The sequence below is a fragment of the Crocuta crocuta genome, unplaced genomic scaffold (assembly GCF_008692635.1).
Source record: "Crocuta crocuta isolate KB4526 unplaced genomic scaffold, BGI_CrCroc_1.0 scaffold477, whole genome shotgun sequence".
NCBI classification, from domain to species: Eukaryota; Metazoa; Chordata; class Mammalia; order Carnivora; family Hyaenidae; genus Crocuta; species Crocuta crocuta.
Genome location: NW_027530193.1, coordinates 1,067,568 through 1,088,466, shown reverse-complemented (window position 1 = coordinate 1,088,466; position 20,899 = coordinate 1,067,568). Strand labels below are relative to the sequence as shown.

The window sequence follows — 20,899 nt, the reverse complement described above, 5'->3', positions numbered from 1 at the left end:
CTGCACATCTTCCAAATGTCTTAGCACACACTTTAGTAAATAATACTGAGACATGTTTTCCAAGAGATGAGCACAAAAGCCCAGTAATTTAGGAGATGACTTTGGAGAGGGCCCCAATGTCATAGAGACATTGTTTAACTAGCACCGGATAATCTGCTCTTCCTGCTTATTCCTTCTATACAACGCTCTATATAGCATTTCCAACTACATACTTAGGTAAAAAGGGATTTCAGGGCAAAAGTGTGGTCAGCAGAAACACTAAAACGGATCACAAATATGGAAGAGATGTAGGCCCAGATATCAATCAGCACAGACACGTGAAACCCAGGGATATGGAATTTCATTTATACAAGCTGTAGATTTTTTAGTATGAATACTATTTTTTTTTGTTATTTGTGTTTATAGTACAGTAAGAAATGAGGCTGTGAAAGTTACATGTGGAAATTCTTTTGGGGGGGGCTGCCTGTTGTCTCCCCGACTTACTGTGACACTGCCCCCATGTTTCTCCTTGCAACCCATTCTCTACTCCCCAGCACCCATCAGAGGGGATGGTCTCTAAGGTTTTGTAAAAACTCTGTAAGTACATCTTGGCCTGTGATGGGTTGCAAAGGAGATTTCTTTTCTATAAAACTTTAGCAGAACCCCATCCCAGCAGGAAAGAAGTTGTCAATACACTTAGAACTAAGACCCAGCTTAATTTATAAGAATATCGTATGTCCTTGTTCTCTCCGCTTGGGAAATCATTTCCCTCCTCTTATCACATACAAATAAGCCTGGTCTGTTATGATTTAACATCACTTTCATGCCAGTGTCCACCCACTCATTTTCCTCGAGTGCCTGGATGGAATGGTGACCATTCTTAAATCCAAGCTCACCTGTGGTGCTAGATACAGGTATACAGCCACTGCATTGTGTCTGCCAGTTGAGTCAAACTAAAGCCTCTCTCTAGACTGCTACACATTTTATGGATTACTATCTTTATATCTCTCCGTTATATCATACACATTATACTAACCTTTTTTAAGTTACGGGCATAAACAGATTTTATTATCTACAAATTTCATTACAGGACAGTAGTTAGAGTACTAAAAATATACATATTCATTATCAAGAGGGGGCACTGGGGCTGCCACGGCTGAAAACCACTGGCCCAGCCCAATAATAACCACAGATATTTGTCAACTCCACATCATTCTACCTTTAATGCATGTGAAACTTTGTTCAAAGTTACACAAATCACTTAATCTTTACAATAGATGAGGCAGGTACTTAGTCTCCACTCATAGATAAGAAAACTAAAGCAACAGAGAGGTTAGGTTCCTTGCCCATGGTCATAAAGCTAGTAAAGAGGGCGCCAGGATTCAAACCTGGACAGTGTGACACCTGAATTCAACCTCCTCGGCACCGAGCGGACTGCCTGCAAACCCCACCCAGCCTGCAAGGCCCACGCACCGAGGCAACCTGCCCCAGGAAAGCAGTCCCAATCCCTCCAGCCCAAAGTCGCCTCCTCCCCTCATGAGCTACAAGAGCGCCTACCATTAATCTCAGGTCCTTGTCAGAACTGGGTAGACTTGCAGGCACCTGTGCTTTGGAACCAGGAAGGCCCAGGTTCTAGCCCTGGCTCTGCTGTTCCCCAGCTGAGTGCTTCTAAATGAGTTGATTTCTCTAAGCTTCCACTCTTTCCCCAGAAAACTGAAATAATACCTTCCCTCCTGGGGGATGTGTGATGATTAAATGGCACATGTGCAAAGCCCTCTGTTTTCTTGTATTATGATCTTGTTCCATGATCTAACATTGTTTTCTACCCAGTAGTTCACAGCTCCTTAGAGGCAGGGAATGTCTTCTACTTCTTTACCGGCTCCACGCAGGTGGGTGGGCCAGAGGGAGGTAGCATCTCAGGGAGGGTCTTACCTGTAGGAGCTGAGTGGCTGTGGCTCTCTGCTCAGGGCTCTTTACCAGACACTGCTTCACGAAATCCATGAAGTTATCGGACCAGAGTTCTGGCTTTCGAAATGTAGGAGGAGGGTTGGTGGGAATCATGAAGATTGCCTAGTTTAAAAAAAAAATTGTTTTTGGTAAAATAGAAGTGATGTACTAACTAAAATACGACGAGAGATCCATTTAAAGTTTGAAAAATTTATTTTCCTCTTATCCACTGATAAGCTCAATGGAATTCTAACAAAAGTCTAAGTGCCTCAAAGTAGGAAGTATGACCAAGAAGTTGATATAGCTCTCTCTCCCTCTCCCTCTTTCGTGTGTATTCCTGTCCCCTCAACCTCCAATATCCAGCAAGCTTTTGGGGGGTTTTGCTAACCACAGTATACTGCCTTTCGAAGTGAAAAGGCAAGGCCTGAGATTATCAATAGCCTGAAGATAATCTCAGCCCCACAGTTATCCAATCTCCCTCCTCCCTAAAAGTCACCATCAGCACTAGCATGTGAACAGTGACTGCAAGGAGACAAAAAGTCCCAAAAGTCCCCCCAAATCACAAGGGATTCATTAACCTCCAGGCCAAGCCTATTTAACATATTTGAAAAAAAAAAACTGGCATTACCGCATTGCAGTAAAACTCTACCACCGCAAAAAGTTAAAACTATTACTTATTGAGTTTCCAATAAAAGAGCTACAATTAAAAAAAAAAAAAACCCTCTAGGCGTGCCTGGGTGGCTCAGTCAGTTGAGCGTACGACTGGCTCAGGTTATGATCTCCTGGTTCGTGAGTTCGAGCCCCGCGTCGGGCTCTGTGCTGACAGCTCAGAGCCTGGAGCCTGCTTCAGATTCTGTGTCTCCCTCTCTTATGCTCTGTCTCTCTCTCAAAAATAAACATTAAAAAAAATTTTTAACTCTGAAGTAAGCAGCTTAAATTATGTTCTTTAAATCTAAAAATATAACCAGTAAATCCTCCCACTCTTTCCCACTTCTGCCCCCCGAAAAAGAGGGGACCTTATCTTTGGGCACATGAATACTTTTTTTTTTTTTTTAATTTTTTTTAATGTTTTATTTATTTCTAGGAGAGAGAGAGACAGCGCAAGCAGGGGAGGGTCAGAGAGAGAGGGAGACACAGAATCTGAAGCAGGCTCCAGGCTCTGAGCTGGCAGTCATCATAGAGCCCGACGCGGGGCTCGAACCCACGAACTGCGAGATCATGACCTAAGTGAAAGTCGGACGCTTAACCGACTCAGCCACCCAGGCGCCCCATGAATACTTTTTTACAAATTGTTAAGTCTTTGAACAGAAGTACTCATTAATCAGAGAAGAGGAGGAGCTGGGCTGGGAGGTACAGAGAGAGGACTATGGAGGCCCCAAGGAAGGCACGATCAAGGCGATTTCACAGTGCTGTGATGAGGGGCCAGGGCTGGGAACGGCCTGCAAACCTCCGAGGGTGTCACACTGACAGTTTCGGTGGAGACTGCACCAGTGGGCCTTTACTACTCTAGAAGCCCATGGAGGCTGCAAAGAACAGAACCTCCGATGACAAGAGTCTGGGGATCTCCAAACCAGAACTTACGCATATTAGTACCTCTGAAGTCCAGGCGGGAAAAACAGCAAATAAATTGGGCTGGGTGCTAGGGACATGAGACCAAAAAAATAGTTTGCTTTCCTCTTAATACTACTATGAGAAAAACAGAGAAAACACTGTGATAAGGGACAAAGGACACTTGGTGACTAAGGAATCAGGGAGACTGATAAAGTGGAAAGCCCACGCCTTGTATAAATGAGGCTCCAGTTACTATTATGTTAAAATGTGAGCACCTAAACTATTGACAAAACAGACATTGCATTTCTGTGACCTACGTCCTGACAGCTATCAACACACAACACATAACGTCTGGAATGGAGGGGGTGGATCACACTTGAACTGATTAGTGACCACAACCAGTGGAGTCTAGACGGCCACTTACCAATTATATACAATTAGTTCATTTACTGTTTGGTATCTAATCAAGTAAGCCATTTAACTAACTTTCTAATGACGACCAATAGCTAACCACCCTACTGGTCTTGTCCATTTCCTCACCCTCATTGGATGGATGTCCGCATATGGGGGCTTTCCCTCAGCCATTTCTATGGCTGTAATTCCCAACGACCAGATGTCTGCCACACAGTTGTATCCAATTTCCTGAATCACTTCTGGAGCCATCCAAAATGGTGTTCCTATCACTGTATTTCGTTTGGCCATGGTATCCTAAAACAGAAAAGGGTGGAGGTCAACACATAAGCATTAAAACTACTGAGAAAAAGAGACTTTTCCAACAAGAAAAGTCTTGTACTTGGACTACATATGAAAACCATATTCAAGGCATGATTGAGCAAGTCACAAAAGAAATGCAAATGACTTAGAAACATAAAAGATTCTCAATTGTTAAAACACATACACACCTGGCTCAGTTGGTTCAGTTGGTTAAGCGACTGACTCTTGATATTGGGTCAAGTCATGATCTCATAGTTCATGAGACTGAGCCCCATCGTCAGCCTCTGGGCTGACAGGCCAGAGCCTGTTTGGGATTCTTTCTCTCCCCCTCTCTCTGCCCCTCCCCACCTTGCACACATGCTCGCTCACTCTCTAAATAAACTAACTTTAAAATACACACACAGACACAAATCCACAGAAAATAACAAACACTAAAATAAGGCTGACAAACATTTAAAGAAATAATAACTCGTACTGAAACAGCATAGAAACTCAGGCACTGAAATACAGTGTTACCAGGGTATAAATTGGTATAATGTTTTGTAGGCAATTTGGCAATATTTATAAAGTTAAATGTCCATATCCTTTGATCCAAATCTTTTTCTAAAAATGTATCCTATGTGTAGGTACCCTAAGATACATGCACAGGTATTGGAGAAATACTTGTAATGGGGGGGGGGTAGGGGGGTGGAAGAAAATTGAGACAACTCAAAAGACCACCAAATTAAAAACAATAAATATCCATACAATTTCTTAAAAAGGAGACCGATACATTTCCTGGCATGGAAAATACATTGTAAAGCTAGAAAACTGGATTGCAAAATTATATGTAATATAGCCTTGGTTTTATAAAAGAAAATTAATGATCACAACAACAATTAAACAGCAAACAATAATAATAAATACTGTTGCTATATGGATAGCAAAAGAAAAGACAGATCTCAATACACACCAAACTATTAGCAACAGTTACATCTAGAAGGTGGAATCAGGAAGGGCTCTTACTTTCCATCTCATTTACTTCTGTAACACTCTGATGGATACATGAGCATGCAGTACATGTACAATCAAGAAATTAAAAAAAGAAAAATCATGTGTGTGCATGTTTATGTACATATGTAATTTTTCTTTCTAACATGTACACATGTTCTATAAAATATAAAGTCCACATCGAAAAAGTCTTAGTTTGGGGCTTAAAGAAAAATGTATGAACGTAGCGCACGTGGGCAAATAACTACTTTCATACTTGCCCAGAATGGCATGGCCTTCTTGAAAGAGAACCTTTTTGGGACCCTGTATTTTAGGAAGAGAAGGATTTTAAACAGAACTAAATGTGCATTAGCACTTCCCATCACCATCACTCATGTTCCTTCTGAAATGCCCGTGACCTCACTTAGGCTGTGCCAGTGAGGGGCAAATGATAGTAATATTTTTAAATCGATTGCACTTTGTGAGTCCTATGCAAAAAACTTGCATAGGAACCAACTTATTGCTTAGTCATTTCCTTTGCTTTGAAACCTACATTTGCAGTTTTCAAATGGCGGTAGTCAAAGTTGTTTTCAAAGATTATATCCTTGAAATACTCATTATTTAGAAATAAGTATTTGCAGATCTAGAAATTTTTTTAAAACTAAGAGTAATGAGTGGATACTCACCCAGCTTGATCTCTATTATAAAGTTACATTAATATAGTAGCACATCAAGGGAAAACATCAAGTCCAGAAACAGACAATGGCAATGTATGTGTATTAAAGTGTGTGCACACATGCGTGCGTGCACACACACATATACATAAAGCCTGAGATATGATTAAAATGTCATTCCTAACTACCAAGCAAAGGACTAAAAAAAGCAATGAGAGTCTGGCTAATCATTTCTAAAACTCTACACTTAATTTCCTAACTTAAACTTTTCACCAAAGGAAGTTCAAATAGGCTGAAAACTTGAATACAAAACACAAAATCCAAGAAGTACTAAAAGAAAGTATAGACGAACAGTTCTAGAATGCTGAAGCAGAAAAGGACTTTAAAGGATGGCATCAAAGGCAGAAAGCACAATGTAAAAGGAAGGTGGATTTCCGTATATAAAATTTGGAAACTTCAGTGTTTAAACAAATTTTTTTAGTTTTGGTTTATCTTTTTTTGTTTTAAAGTTTATTTATTTATTTTGAGAGATAGAGAGCAAGAGCCGGGGAGGGACAGAGTGAGAGAGGGAGAGAATCCCAAGCAGGCTCTCAGCATAGAGTCCGGGTCGCTCATCAGTTAAGTGTCTAACTACAAGACTGAGCCCCGCATCTGGCCCTGTGCTGACAGTGCAGAGCCTGTTTGGGATACTCTCTCTCTCTCTCTCTCTCAAAATACATAAACATACTTAAAAAAATTATTTTAAATAAATTTTTTAAAAAAGACCTGAGCTAAGATCAAGTCAGATGCCCGACCAACTAAGTCACCCAGGTGCCCCTAGCAAATAGGGTTTTTCTTTTTTTCATGGTTATTTATTTGAGAGAGAGCACGATCAGGGGAGGGGCAGAGAAAGAAGGAGAGAAAGAATCCCATGCAGGCTCCACGCCATCAATGCAGAGCCCAACACGGGACTCAATCCCATGAACTATGAGATCATGACCTGAACCCAATTCAAGTCAGATGCTTAACTGACTGAGCCACTGGGCCCCCCCACCAAACATTTTTTTTAAAAGGTCCAACACATTTAGGAAAATTAAGATGAAGAGTTAACTTACAAAAGAAGAATTGTAAATGGCCAACAGTCAAATGTAAAAATAGTTTCAAAAATGATTTAAAAGATACAATTTATTTCTCATTCAATACTGGCAAATAGGGAAAATGGACATTTTTTAATTCATTCATTTTTTTAATTAATTAATTTATTTATTTTAAGTAGGCTCTATGCCCAATGTGGGGCTTGAACTCATGACCCTGAGACTAAGAGCTGCATGCTTTAGGGGCGCCTGACTTCAGCTCAGGTCATGATCTCATGGTTCCTGAGTTCAAGCCCCATGTCGGGCTCTTTGCTGACAGCTCGGAGCCTGGAGCCTGCTTTGGATTCTGTGTCTCCCTCTCTCTCTGCCCCTTCCCTGCTTGTACTCTGTATCTCTCTCTTAAGGTAAATAAACATTAAAAAATATATTTTTTAAAAAAAGTTGCATGCTCTACAGACCGAGCCAGCCAGGAGCCCCAGAAACGGGCACATTTATATACTACAGCTGGAAGCATGAACTGTTCCCTAGAAGGACTTTACGTGTTAACAACATCTTTTGAAAGGCCCAGAAATCACAATATGGAATAAGTTTTTGATTTTGTTTTTTAAACATCAAAAACAAATGTTTGTGCCATTGCAAAGCCTATTAAACTGCCTAACATAATCCAGGTAGATTTAAAAACAAAAAACAAAACAAGACAAAAAGCCAGAAAACTCTACCTAAGACCAGCTCTAAACAAAGCAAAAAATATTTTTTTTCTGCGGCCCAAGAAAACTGTTTGATGTATAAAGTCATTGCTACAAATTTGAGTGCATATCTGTCCAGCACTGTTTCTGTTTTTCTGCATATACTTCATATATACTTAGGCATTTTTCAAAATCAGGTAATTCTACATTTCCTGTTTTGAAAACATGGTTTTTCTCGTTGCCATGCACTGGTGACGTAGGAGGAGAATCAAAAAGTGGTATCCTGGACACAAACGAGGAAGGTGTTTTCAGTAAAATAACTGCCAACTGCTTCCTGGTTGAGATGATGCTATGTCTTATTCAAAGAGAGCAGTTTGGATTGAATTTTTCTTCCTTTTATAAATATGACGATGAACAAAATTCAAACTTCTACTCTATCATTTCTTGTTTTATCTTTCAGTTTATCAAAGTTAATATCCGGGAACCTGAACCCCAGGAAAGGATCTGATGTAACCTACTTGCTCTTTTATAATTTTACTGGCACCTTTTATAATCTTTTTATGAACACAATGAAATCAATTCTTTTTTAAAAATACCTAGGGGCGTCTGGGTGGCTCAGCTGGTTGAGTGTCCAAGTTTGGCTCAAGTGACGATCTCATGGTTCGTGAGTTTGAGCCCCGTGTCAGGCTCTGCTGACAGCTCAGAGCCTGGAGACTGCTTCGGATTCTGTGTTCCCCCACTCTCTCTCTGCTCCTCCCCCACTCGCACTCTGTCTCTCTCTCAAAATAAACATTAAAAAAAAATTTTTTTTAAATACCTAAATAATAGGAATTCCTTCTCAGGACAGAGCTGAAAGTTACCAAGACAAGTGACATTTCTACTTACTGTAAGTTGACCCGCTACCCCAAAATCTGCAAGTTTTGCATGTCCTTCTGTATTTAGCAAAATATTTCCTGCCTTGATATCTCGGTGTATTTTTCTCATAAAATGAAGGTATTCCAGTCCCTTCAGTGTTGACTGTAATATTGTAGCTATTTCATCTTCTGTTAACTGAAAAAAAAAAAAAAGAATGAAAGGTTAAAAATTCCATCGGTTTACATCAAGGGGGAAAATAGACTGAAGCTCCCATACTAGAATATAAGACCTTATTCAGCCTGTGACAGCATAGGACGGCTTGCACCATCTCTCCATGAACCACTTCTGAAGTTGTATTTCCTGCCCCACCTCCCCGCAGACATCAGATTCACATATCTGCCTACACAGCATCTCCAACCGAACACCCAACAAGCCTCATAAACATAACATGTCAAAGTCAAATTCTCCATTTCTACCACCCACCCAACCTGCTCCATTCTTCCCAGTCTTCTCTCTCAGTAAAAGACAGTTTCAGTTGCTATGGACAAAAACCTTGAGGTCGTCCCTGGCTCCTTCCTATCTTCAAAATATATCCAAACATTTCCTCTTGTTATTACCCTGGTCCAAGTCACCGGCATGTCCTGCCTGAATTATTCTAATCGTTTCCTAAATGGTCTTATTGCTGGTCCTAACTGGTCCCACTGCTTCTGCCCTTGACCCTCAACAATGTATTTTCCACGTGGCAGCGTGCCATAATGAACCTCCTAAAACCTGCCTAAAAAACCCCCTAAAGCAAGCCAGATCTGCTGAGAACTCTCCAATGGCTTCCTAAGTCACTCAAAAGTAAAGCCAGTCCTCACCAAAGTCTTTTTTTTTTTTAATTTTTAAATGTTTTTATTTATTTCTGAGAGAGAGAGAGGCAATGTGAGCAGGGGAGGGGCAGAGAAAGAGGGAGACACAGAATCAAAGCAGGCTGCAGGCTCTGAGCTGGCTGTCAACACAGAGCCCGACGTGGGGCTTGAACCCACGAACCATGAGATCATGACCTGAGCCGAAGTCGGGCGCTTAGCCGACTGAGCCACCCAGGTGCCCCCAGTCCTCACCAAAGTCTTACGTGATCTGGTTGCCACCTACCTTCCTCCTCTACTACTTTCTACCTTGCCATTCTGTTTCAGCCATGTAGGCTTCCTTGCTGTTCTTCAAACATTCGAAGCAAACTTCCACTTCTGGGACTATTCATCTGATGCTCTCTCTGCCTATAAAGCTCTTCATCCAGGGAGCCAGAGAGGCCTTCCCCAGACACATGGCTTAATAATTACTATGCTATCAATCAATCAACAAATAGTTAATAAGTATCAATTAAGGGCCAATGACCGTTCCTAGGTCATTCTCTACCCCTTTATCCTATCTTTCTGGTAAATGCAGCATTATCCCTAACTGACGTATGACATGTTATTTATATACCTATTATGTGCTGTCTTTCCTACTAGGAATGTAAACTCCATTTTAAAATGTCTTTGGCTTGTTTACTATTGTATTCCTAGCACCAAGAAAGGCACCTGACACATAGCAGGTCCTGAAAAAACACTTGTTGAATGATGATGAATAAATGAAAGCAAGACTGTGGATCGACACAGAAGATGTGCCCAGTCCCATGCTGATGCTGTGCAGACCCAGTGCTAAACAAACACAATCCACCAACCAACTCTCAGTCTCCATTTTAACAACTCACACTTAGAAGAGAGTAGGCTGTGGTCCAACAAACGTGGGGCTGGGGATTAGAAAGACCTAGTGTTTCCCCTTGGCTCTACGTTCTAGCTGTGTGACCTAAGCAAGTTCTCGAACCTCCCTTGGTTCTAGTTTCTCAGTCTATAAAGTAGGACTATCACCTTTCTTTAAGAATGTCAGGAAAATCAGGGGCGCCTGAGTGGCTTAGTCGGTTAAGCGTCCGACTTTCGCTTAGGTCATGATCTCACGGTTCGTGGGTTCGAGCCCCATGTTGGGCTCTATGCTGACTGCCAGCTCAGAGCCTGGAGCCTGTTTCAGTCTGTGACTCCCTCTCTCTCTGACCCTCCCCTGCTCACGCTCTCTCTCTCTCTCTCTCTCTCTCCTAGAAATAAATAAAACATTAAAAAAAAAAAAAGAATGTCAGGAAAATCAAATGATATAAGGCATGGAAGAATACACATGGCTTAATAATTACTATGTTATCAATCAATCAATCAACAAATAGTTAATAAGCATCAATTAAGGGCCAGACACTGCTGGAACACCTGGGTGGCTCAGTCAGTTAGGTGTCAGACTTCAGCTTAGGTCATGATCTCACAATTCGTGGGTTTAAGCCCTCTCTACTATCGGCGCAGGGCCTGCTTCAGACTTTCTGTCCCCTACCCTCTCTGCTCCTCTCCCACTCGCACGCTCTCTCTCAAAATTAAATAAACATTAAAAAAAAAAGATCCAGACACTGCTAATAAAATTTAAAACAGCTATTATTAAGCATTTATTCTATGGCAAGCACTGTTTTTGTAATCTCATTAAATCCTTATAAGAATCACATGAAATAGGGGCTCCTGGGTGGCTCAGTCGGTTAAGCGTCCGACCTCGGCTCAGGTCATGATCTCACGGTTAGTGGGTTCGAGCCCTGCATCAGGCTCTGTGCTGACAGACAGCTCAGAGCCTGGGGCCTGGAGGCTGTTTTCAGATTTTGTGTCTCCCTCTCTCTCTGACCCTCCCCTGTTCACACGGTCTCTCTCTCTCAGAAAAAAAAAAAAAGAATCACATGAAATAGGTACTATCACCATCATCACCATTTTATAGATAATGAAGCTGAAGCACAGATAAGTAATTTGTGCCAAAGGTTGCAGAGCTATCAAATGACAGAGCTCCCGCTGCAGTCCAAGCAAACGCTATCGGCAAGGCTGCAAACTAGAGTTTGGGTACCTCCGGTGGCTGGATCTTCATAGATCTCATCCATGAAGAGAACGGAGTTCATGTAACTTGTTCACTGACCCCTTATTCTAACCAGCTGAGCTGATCGGTTAAGGGCCCACTGCCTAATAAAAATATAATGTGAGTCTCAAATATAACTTTTAATTTTCTAATAGCCACATTTTAAAAAAGCAAACTTAATTTTTTTTTGGAGTTTATTTCTTTTTTTAGTAATCTTTAACACCCAATGTGGGGCTTGAACTCATGACCCCAAGATGAAGAGTCACACGCTCCTCCAACTGGGCCAACCAGGTGCCCCCAAATTAACTGTCATAATGTATTTCTCTCAACCATATTTATCCAAGATATCATTTCAACATGTAATCAATACATAAAATGTGTATTTTTTTTATATTCTTCCTTTTTGTAATAATTCTTCAAAATCAGATATTTTATACTTATAGCACTTCTCAATTCAGACTAGCCACATTTAAAATCCTCAATGACCACCTGAAGCTAGTGCATAACATGCTGGACAAGATAGAGTTAAAACATCTTACAAAACAATGTGCAATAATTAAAGATCAGCACTTCATAGCTAAAATTTACATAAATAAAATAAACTAATATTAAAACATCAAATTCATCATCAAATTCGTTTGGGATTTTTTTCAAACTCCCTGCAGCAAAATAACTTAATGGTGCATACAAGAAGGCTTGGAATCCAATTTTTAATTCAATAAATTATTCAAGCTTTGGGACTTCTTTAAATATATCTTATTGTAGGGTATTATTCCTAGCTAAAGAACTTGCTATTTGATCAGAAAAACACACTAACTCTAAGAAAATGGTATACTTGTACAGATAATCCAAAAGTTACAACTGAGTTTTTTATTTCTTTAATGATTATTATTTTAATTCCAATGTAGTTAACATAGTGTTACAGTAGTTTCAGGTGTACAATATAGTGATTCAGCAGTTTCATATATTACTCCAAGCTCATCAAGGTTAAGTGTCCTCTTAATTCCCCACCTACCGCCCCTCTCATAACCATCTGTTTGTCCTCTCTTCACAGAGTCTGTTTTTCGGTTTGTCTCTTTTGTTGTTGTTCATTTGCTTTGTTTCTTAAATTCCACATATGAGTGAAGTCATATGGTATTTGTCTTTCTCTACCTGGCTTATTTCACTTAGCATTATACTCTTTAGATCCATCCATGTTGTGGCAAATGGCAAGATTTCATTTTTTTTATGGCTGAATAATAATTATACACGTGTGTGTGTGTGTGTGTGTGTGTGTGTGTGAATATACACAACCACACACCCACATATTTTCTTTATCCGTTCATCTATGACAGACACTTGGGCTGCTTCCGTGATTGGACTATTGTAAATAATGCTGCAATAAACACAGGGGTGCATGTACTCCTTCAAATTAGATTTTATATTCTCTGGGTAAATACCCAGTAGTGTGATTACCGAATTGTAGGGTAGTTTTATTTTTAATTTTTTAAGGATACAACTGAGTCTTAAAATATTCCCATCTTTGGCCGCCTGGGTGGTTCAGTTGGTTAAACTGCTGACTTGATTTTAGCTCAGGCCATGATCCTTTGGTTTGTGAGTTCGAGCCCCACGTCGGGCTCTGTGCTGACAGTGCAGAGCCTGCTTTGGATTCTCTGTCTCCCTCACTCTCTGCTGCTCCCCTGCTTACTGTCTCTCTTAAAATAAACTTTAAAAATAATTTAAAATTAAATTACATAAATATACACAGCACCTCCCGATTTATAAAGTACTTTCACATATTTAAATTAGTGTTCACAATTCTGCACAAATATTTAATATAGGTATTATTCCTGTTTTTCTTATTAAAACAAAGAAAAAAAAAAACCCCACTAAAGGCTAAGATGTTCCCTGCTTTTACTTTTATGGATTCAGAGTCCACATAGAAGCCACAGTTTATCCTCTAAAATGTGTACAGAAGGCTCCTTCCTTACTTGCTGAGAGCCCAGCAATGGTTTCCTATGATACCCAGAACAGAAGTCAAACTCATTATTGTGGTGGACAATCCCAACATAATCCAGGCCCACTCACCTGTCTCACCTCGTCTCCCGCAGTGCCCCCTCCTTTCCCCCTCCACTCACAGTGGCCTTCTTTATGTGCCAAACCCATTCTAGCCTCATGATCTTTGCACTGCTTATTCCCCTATCTAGAATGTTCTTTTAGAAGTCTTAGCTCCATCTTGTCATTCAAGTTTTACTTTAATTTTATTTTGAAAGAGAAAGAGAAAGAAGGAGAGTGTGAGTGGGGGAGAGGGGCAGAGGGAGAGAGACAGAATCTTAAGCAGGCTCCACACTTGACACACAGCACGACACAGGACTTGATCCTATGACCCAGGGACCAGACCTGAGCCAAAATCAAGACTCAGATGTTCAACCAACTGAGCCCCCCAGGCACCCCTCAAGTCTTACTTTAAGTGCCACCTCCCTGCGAGGACGTCCCCAGCTGTCCACTCTCAAGTAGCTCCCCGAGAACCCTCCACCACTCTATTCCTTCAAATAAATGATCACTATCTGGGATTTCTTTTCTAGTTACCATCAGGTGGCTTTTTTGTTGCCCTACAAAAAAACATACTAGCATAAGAGCAGGGCCCTTGTGTTCTTTACTACTGGATCCCTAGGGCTTAGAAATATTTACTGAATGAGCAACTGAACCTGAATTAGAACCCGTGTCTCCTAGTTTTTAACCCAGCAATCACAGTAAGAGCGAATAATCTTTCACAGAGATTATTCTGATTAATAGCATGTAGAAGTTAATCTGTGAACATGCTGGGTAAAAGGAGAAAACGAAATCCTAATTTAAACATTTAAAATCCATTGCTTGGGGTGCCTGAGTGGCTCAGTCAGTTAAGTGTCCATCTTTTGCTCAGGTCATGATTTCACTGCGTAAATTCGAGCACCACATTAGCCTCTGTGCTGACAGCTCAGAGCCTGGGGCCTGCTTCAGATTCTATGTCTCCCTCTCTCTCTGCCCCTCCCCCGTTCATGTTATGTCTCTCTCTCTCTCTCTCAAAAGTAAACACACGTTAACAAAGAAATATTAAGGGCATTGGGGGGCTCAGTTGGTTAACTGGCCAACTTCAGCTCAGGTCAAGATCTCAACATTCAGGAATTGGAGACCCACGTCGGGCTCTGTGCTGACAGCTCAAAGCCTGAAGCCTGCTTCAGATTCTGTGTTTCCCTCTCTCTCTGCCCTTCCTCCACTTGAGCTCTGCCTCTCTCTCAAAAATAAATAAACATTAAAAAATTTTTTTAAAAAGGGTGGCTCAGTTGGGTAAGCACCCAACTTCAGCTCAAGTCATGATCTCATGGTTCATGGGTTCAAGCCCCGCATCAGGCTCTGTGCTGACAGCTCAGAGCCTGGAGCCTCCTTGCGATTCTGTGTCCCTCTCTCTCTGCCCCTCCCCTGCTCACACTTTGTTGCTCTATCTCTCTTAAGAATAAACAGTAAGAAAAAAAAAATTTTAATTTAAAATAAATAAATAAAATAAAATCCATTGCTTAACCAAGATCTGATAAACGCTGTTTTCCCTCCCAGTATGAAATAAAGGGATGCTACCCATCAGTGGACTGAGCTGATGTCAAAACTGTCACTTTTTGGAAGCATCAGAAAGCAGAGGGGGAACAAATGATGGAAACAGGGAAATCTGACGGTCCTCTCTCTTAAAATAGCAGTAGGATAGCTCCCACGAATACAAGGCCAGAAACTAGCCCAGATGCATTGTTCTAGAAGGTAAACTTACCGTTTTATTTCGTAATCGAATGATATCAGACACAGAACCAGCCCCACAGTACTCCATAACGATCCACAAGTCTGTGTTCTTAAAATAACTGCCATAATATTTGACTACATGAGGGCTGAAAAGAGAGCGACAATATGAATTAGTGGAACAGCCTTCAATACGTGAAAACTAATTTCTCTGCGCCAAAGATCAATTATTCATATTTAAGCTTAAAACAAACACTCTCTTTATTGATGAAAATGTAAATAATAAATAATGATAATTTCCCAAATGATAAATAACATAAGTGAGAAAATGTATGGGTTCATTAACCTGCATTTCTAGGTCTACAGTTCACCCTAGGAAAAGAATTACAGCTATTCAAAAAGAAATAGTTACCATCACAGCACTATTTGTCACAACGAAAATTTGGATACCATCTAAATGTCTAACATTAGGGAGTTTATTAAAGGAATAACAATAGAGCCATATAATGGAATAACCACAAATCCAAGGAAAATATTACAGACGAATACTTGATAACATGAGAAGGTACCCTGCTTAGAGAAAAAAAAAAAAAAAAGGTGCAGGTACAGGCTACATAATAGTAAATACAGTGAAACTCCAGAAAGAGATATGTACACCAAGTAGTATTTAATAATGATTACTTCTCCAAAGGGACAAATGATTTTTTCTTCTTACATTTTTCCCAGAAGTCATGTGTACTTTGTAATAAGAAAAAAAAAAAATCACACTATAATCTACTATAAAGAAAAAAAAATCTTCAGAATCAGACCTGGAATTTTTGTTTTCAGGCTTGAAGAGAGATACCAAGTGAGGAATTTCAGAGAAAAGCCAAACATCCCATTAAAATGAAATAATCTGCCCACCGGGAGCTACTAGCTTTATTGGCTAGATTGTTTTCAGGGCTAAATAATGTTGCATCCATACTAAATAAAGATGCTAAAACCTACTCAGCTTCACCACGCTCAGAATTTCAAATGCCCCTTCACCCCCGAGAAACAGGCCAATGACAAGGACAGCAGGACACATACACTTGATGAAGACACGGATGAGTAAGTCTCTCAAGGTACCGATCACCACATCTGCTCTCGCCTCCTTAAATTCCTGTAGGATCCACTGCCTTTACAAGGCAAGCAGTACCAGCTATTTACTGTTGAAATAAGTCCTCTATGATCTTGTGTCATCGGCCAGATTCTCCCGTACAAACACAGGGATGCCTGGCCTGTCCAATTTGTCTATAAACTCCCAGGGGACAAGAAGTCTGCCCTGTACTTCTTTGCACCCCTTACCAAGCTTAGCACAGAATAGGCTCTTCAAAATAACTCTTCTTTAATTAGAGATATTTGCATACTCTGTTTGAAATACAGTGCTTGTGTAGCCCATCAGAAGCGGCAAAGTCCCAAAGTGCCAACTGGAAAGAGCTTCCGTACAGTATCTCAGAGCGGAGGGAAAGGAGAATGGCTACCTAACTCCACTCAATCCAGTCAAGAGATGTAAGAGTTCTGTCTAGTCGAGAGCAATCCCAAAAAGTATAAAGAATAAAAGAACGGGAGGGAGGGAGAAGAGAAAATAACTACATTTGCAAGTCTGTGAAATCTAAGGGCTCTTGGGCAAGCTTCCCCGTAGGCCACCCCAGTTGCCCCAATGCTGAGCTTCAGGAAAACGGATGCAGCCTCCAGTGCAAGATGCTCTCATTCTCCTTCCATCTCCCTAGAGCAGGCACTGCCCCTAAGTTTGTGTTTCTCTGACATTTATTTTTCTTTTAGTATTTATTTTTGAGAGAGAGCGAGCGAGCAGGGGAGGGGCAGAGACAGAGGAGGAGAGAGGATCTGTAGCAGGCTCTGTGCTAACAGCCTGACGTGGGGCTTGAACTCATGAACCATGAGATCATGACCTGAGCCAAAGTGGGATGCTTAAACGAATGAACCACCCAGGTGTCCCTCTCTCAAATTTAAACAGCAGTAGGGAGGGGCGCCTGGGTGGCTCAGTCAGTTAAGCGTCCGACTTCGGCTCAGGTCATGATCTCACTCTCTACGAGTTCGAGCCCCGCATTGGGCTCTGTGCTGACAGCTGAGAGCCTGACGCCTGCTTAGGATTCTGTGTCTCCTTCTCTCTCTCTGCCCCTCCCCCGTTCATGCTCTGTATCTCTCTCGCTCTCAAAACTAAACAAACATTAAAAAAAATTTTTTTAAAAAAACCCAGTAGTGGGAAAGCCTGCTCTATCACAGAGAACAACCCATGTTGTCACAGAATTTCAGAGCAGACCACGTGCTTTTCTGTGGTTGCCTGGAGGCCTGACTTCCTGCTTACAGCATCTGACAAATCTTAGTTCCTCAAAAATACAATTCTTAACTACTCTGAGCTTGAAGAATTCTTTTTTAAATGTGAAGGAACAGCAATACATTTAAAAAAAAAAAAAAAAGGATTTTCTTTCTATAGATCTGATATTCCAAGGCTTCTAGAGCTGAAAGTATTTGAATGATCTCTTCTTAGCCATTTCTGCAGAAATGTTTTCTCAATAGGAAGTAAAAGAGATCACTATCAGAAAAAAAAAAAAAAAGCCAGCACCACTTTCTGCCTCTTTGCCTCCTCTTCCTAGTTTTGAAAGGAGCTTACTGAAAAAGAAAAAAAAAATCTATGCAGAAATAGAAACTGTAAAAGTTTAGCTACTAAAACACACATTTTTTTCATCAGATTTTTTTTCTGAAAAGAACAGGCATAGAGATTCCACTAAACTCTCTCTTCTGCAAAGTATCTAAGTAAATGCGTCTGTGGGCGTTAAACTGTAAATAATCACAGCTCATCTAAAACCTATGGCCTCTCCAAAGTAACACCGCATGTCTTTACCTGTCGCATTGTTGCATTATAGAGATTTCTTTGATTATCTCCTGCAGGTCTGATTCCACAGGAACTTGCTTAATCGCAACAATCTGACCCGTCTCTTTGTGAATCGCTTTGTACACACTGCCATAGGACCTATAATTGGGGGAAAGAGAACATCTATAAAGGCACAGCAAGCCCAGAGATAAAAAGTGGTCAAATACAAGCAATCCATGGTTCTAAATTATATCCCCAGTGACTAATATACTTACTTACGACTGCAAAACTGAAATAGCTAAAGTACTTGGGGAGGAAAGAGAATGGTTAACTTCACATTTAAAATGTGAAGTATTCATATAAAATAACCACTATTATAGTAGCTACCATGCCTGATGTCTGTCAGAAGCTGTGTATCATCCCAGTTCACTCACACACACACACACACCAAACAAAAAACCAAAGAAGGGGTCATTATTCCTATTTTACAGGCAAAATGTGTAAAAAGGCTCAGAGGTTACAAGGCTTGGCTGTCACAAAGGTAAAAAATAAGTGGTCAGGCCAGGATGTGAATCCGGGTGTGTCTGAACACAAAGCTTATGTCTTCCCCACACCTCCCAGGGCTCGAACACAGAAATGGGAGGTCCCTATGCTCTTGTGTTCATCCCAGTCCCATGAGGTCTTTCCGCTCTTAGTCACAATAATGCTTAAAACATTATGGAAACTAATTAAAAAATCTCAGGCCCTTCAAATGCTAGTATCAGATGAACAGAGCACATACACAGCCTTTTATTCATGTCCCTTTATAAGATTATTATTGAAAAAAGTAAAAAGTTTGTATGTCAATTCCATTCGGGGGTGAAAAGAGCATGGGATTTAGAATTGAAAGACCTGGGACTTGAGCCCTACCCCTTAACTACATATTAGCTATCATTTACATACATATTAACCTTCTCATGCCTCAATTTCCCTACCTGTAAAATGACCGCAATACAAACTACAAAGCAACTGTGGTGGTCAAATGACATACCATCACCTGGTATGATGGGTTACAGTTTTACTGGAAACCTCGACAGCTCGTTACTAAACCTCGACAGAAAGTTACTAAAAACACAACGAGTAAGATGTCCTTCCTATTTCCCAAACCCACCTGCTTCTTCACACTGTCTTGGTGAAAAAACATCAACATCACAGTGCCACCTGATATAGCAAAGTTGCTGAGTGCTCTAGCTGCCAAAATGACACTCAACAACCATTTCAATGTGAAAGTAACATAAAACTTAAAAACAAAAAGTCTATGCAAAACACATAAAACATTTCCATTCCATCAGAATCCCTTATATTGCTGAACGAGTATAATTATTCTTAAATGTCACAATTTTTTTTTTTTTTTTTTGCCAAATAGGCAACCACTGACCATGTGTGGAAGCCTGACTGCTGCTCCTTCTTCCTCACAAGATTAAACTACTGATTCATTAGGGTGGTGAAGGCTTGGTCCCAGGGGATAAAACATGGTGGTCCAAGCACTCAGTGTTCCTATTCCTTCTGCTGGTGCCTGCAGTAGTAATAAGCAGATGACCTAGCTCTGGCCAATGAAATTTGAGGGGGAGATTCTGCCAAAGGGATTCTGGGAGAGACTTTCTTCCCTGATAAATCAGAGAGTAACACACAAGAAGGCCCATGTTTACCTGCCACTTCCTTTCCTGCTTTGATTACTATTATGTAAGGCATGATGCTAGAAAGTAATGTAGCCAGAACTACCGAAATGCTAACCCATTATCAAGCCAATTAACCATTCTGGAATCTTTCACCCCAGATTTATTATTACTCAGTTATTCAATGCCCTTATCGGTTGCCATTGCTAGGTGGGTATTCTGTTACTTTCATCCAAAGTTATTCTCGATACACTAGGTTCAATATGTATGAATCGGTTGTGCTGGATAGAGTCTGTGGACAATGGCTTTCCCTCAGCACCTTTTCTGCAGTTTTCTAGCTTCTTTTGCTCCTGAGAAGTTGGCTATCATTGGATTATCATTGTTCATAGGTAATTTCTCTTTTGTATTCAGGATTTCCTCTTTACCCTTAACATTCTACATTTTTACTATATAACTAGTTGATTTGATACCTCATAAGCTTCTTTGATCTGAAGGATTTTTCTGCAAGTCTGGAAATTCTCAGCATTATCTATTGCCTCTCTTATCTTTTCTACTATCTCCTAGAAGTCCTACTGGACCCATAATGCACTTCCTCAATCCAGGTTGTCCTCTTGATTTCTAACACCATGTTTCTCTGACCTGAATTTGGGATCAGTCTCACTGCTATCTTTCCATTCACAAATTCCTTAGCTTGTCTAGTTTACTGTTCATCCAAATTACAGACCTCCAAAACTCATTATAGTTTTCAATGTCAAGATTCCCAACTTTAATTTTTCATGGAGCTAACTGTTCGTGTTCATAACCCGCTGTTCTTCTTTCAAGGATGTTATTCTGAGTCTTCTCTTTTTGAAAACTGAAAACAAACATGTTAAATCCCTTTTGAGATTGCTCCATTGTTTCTATTTCCTTGGATGTGAATTCTCCCATTTGTTAGGTCTACTCATTATTTCATGGTAGCAGATTTCCTGGCATGAGTTTCCTTTTATCTCGAATGATTTTCCTCCACACAATGCTAACTGCCATGAGCAGTTCATGACGCTATGACGGTTTAATGGCTCTCTCAGCCCCGTCATTAGGGTTGTACAACTTAAACTTGGCCCTCCACTAGGAGTTGGCAGTTGTTGCCTCTCTAGATCCCATACCTGAATGCAGGCCCTGGCCTAGCCCCTACTGTCAAATCAGTACTTCCACTTTTTCCCCAGGCCAGAGACAAATGATAATTTCTAGTGGTGTTTGGGCAGATTTATTTCAG

At 40.6% G+C, this 20,899-nt stretch overlaps 1 protein-coding gene across 4 annotated transcripts in view; it reads right to left on the bottom strand.

The window, feature by feature from the left end:
* STK4 (serine/threonine kinase 4) overlaps positions 1 to 20,899 on the bottom strand; it is a 336,256-nt gene that overhangs the window by 60,349 nt on the left and 255,008 nt on the right. For all 4 annotated transcript variants that reach the window (XM_077765279.1, XM_077765280.1, XM_077765282.1 and 1 more), the window contains exons 4-8: positions 18,023 to 18,151; positions 15,173 to 15,287; positions 8,479 to 8,643; positions 4,018 to 4,185; positions 1,912 to 2,049 (exon numbers count right to left, since the gene is read on the bottom strand). In XM_077765279.1, coding sequence (XP_077621405.1) covers positions 1,912 to 2,049; positions 4,018 to 4,185; positions 8,479 to 8,643; positions 15,173 to 15,287; positions 18,023 to 18,151 — 715 coding nt within the window. The remainder of the gene's footprint in view (positions 1 to 1,911; positions 2,050 to 4,017; positions 4,186 to 8,478; positions 8,644 to 15,172; positions 15,288 to 18,022; positions 18,152 to 20,899) is intronic.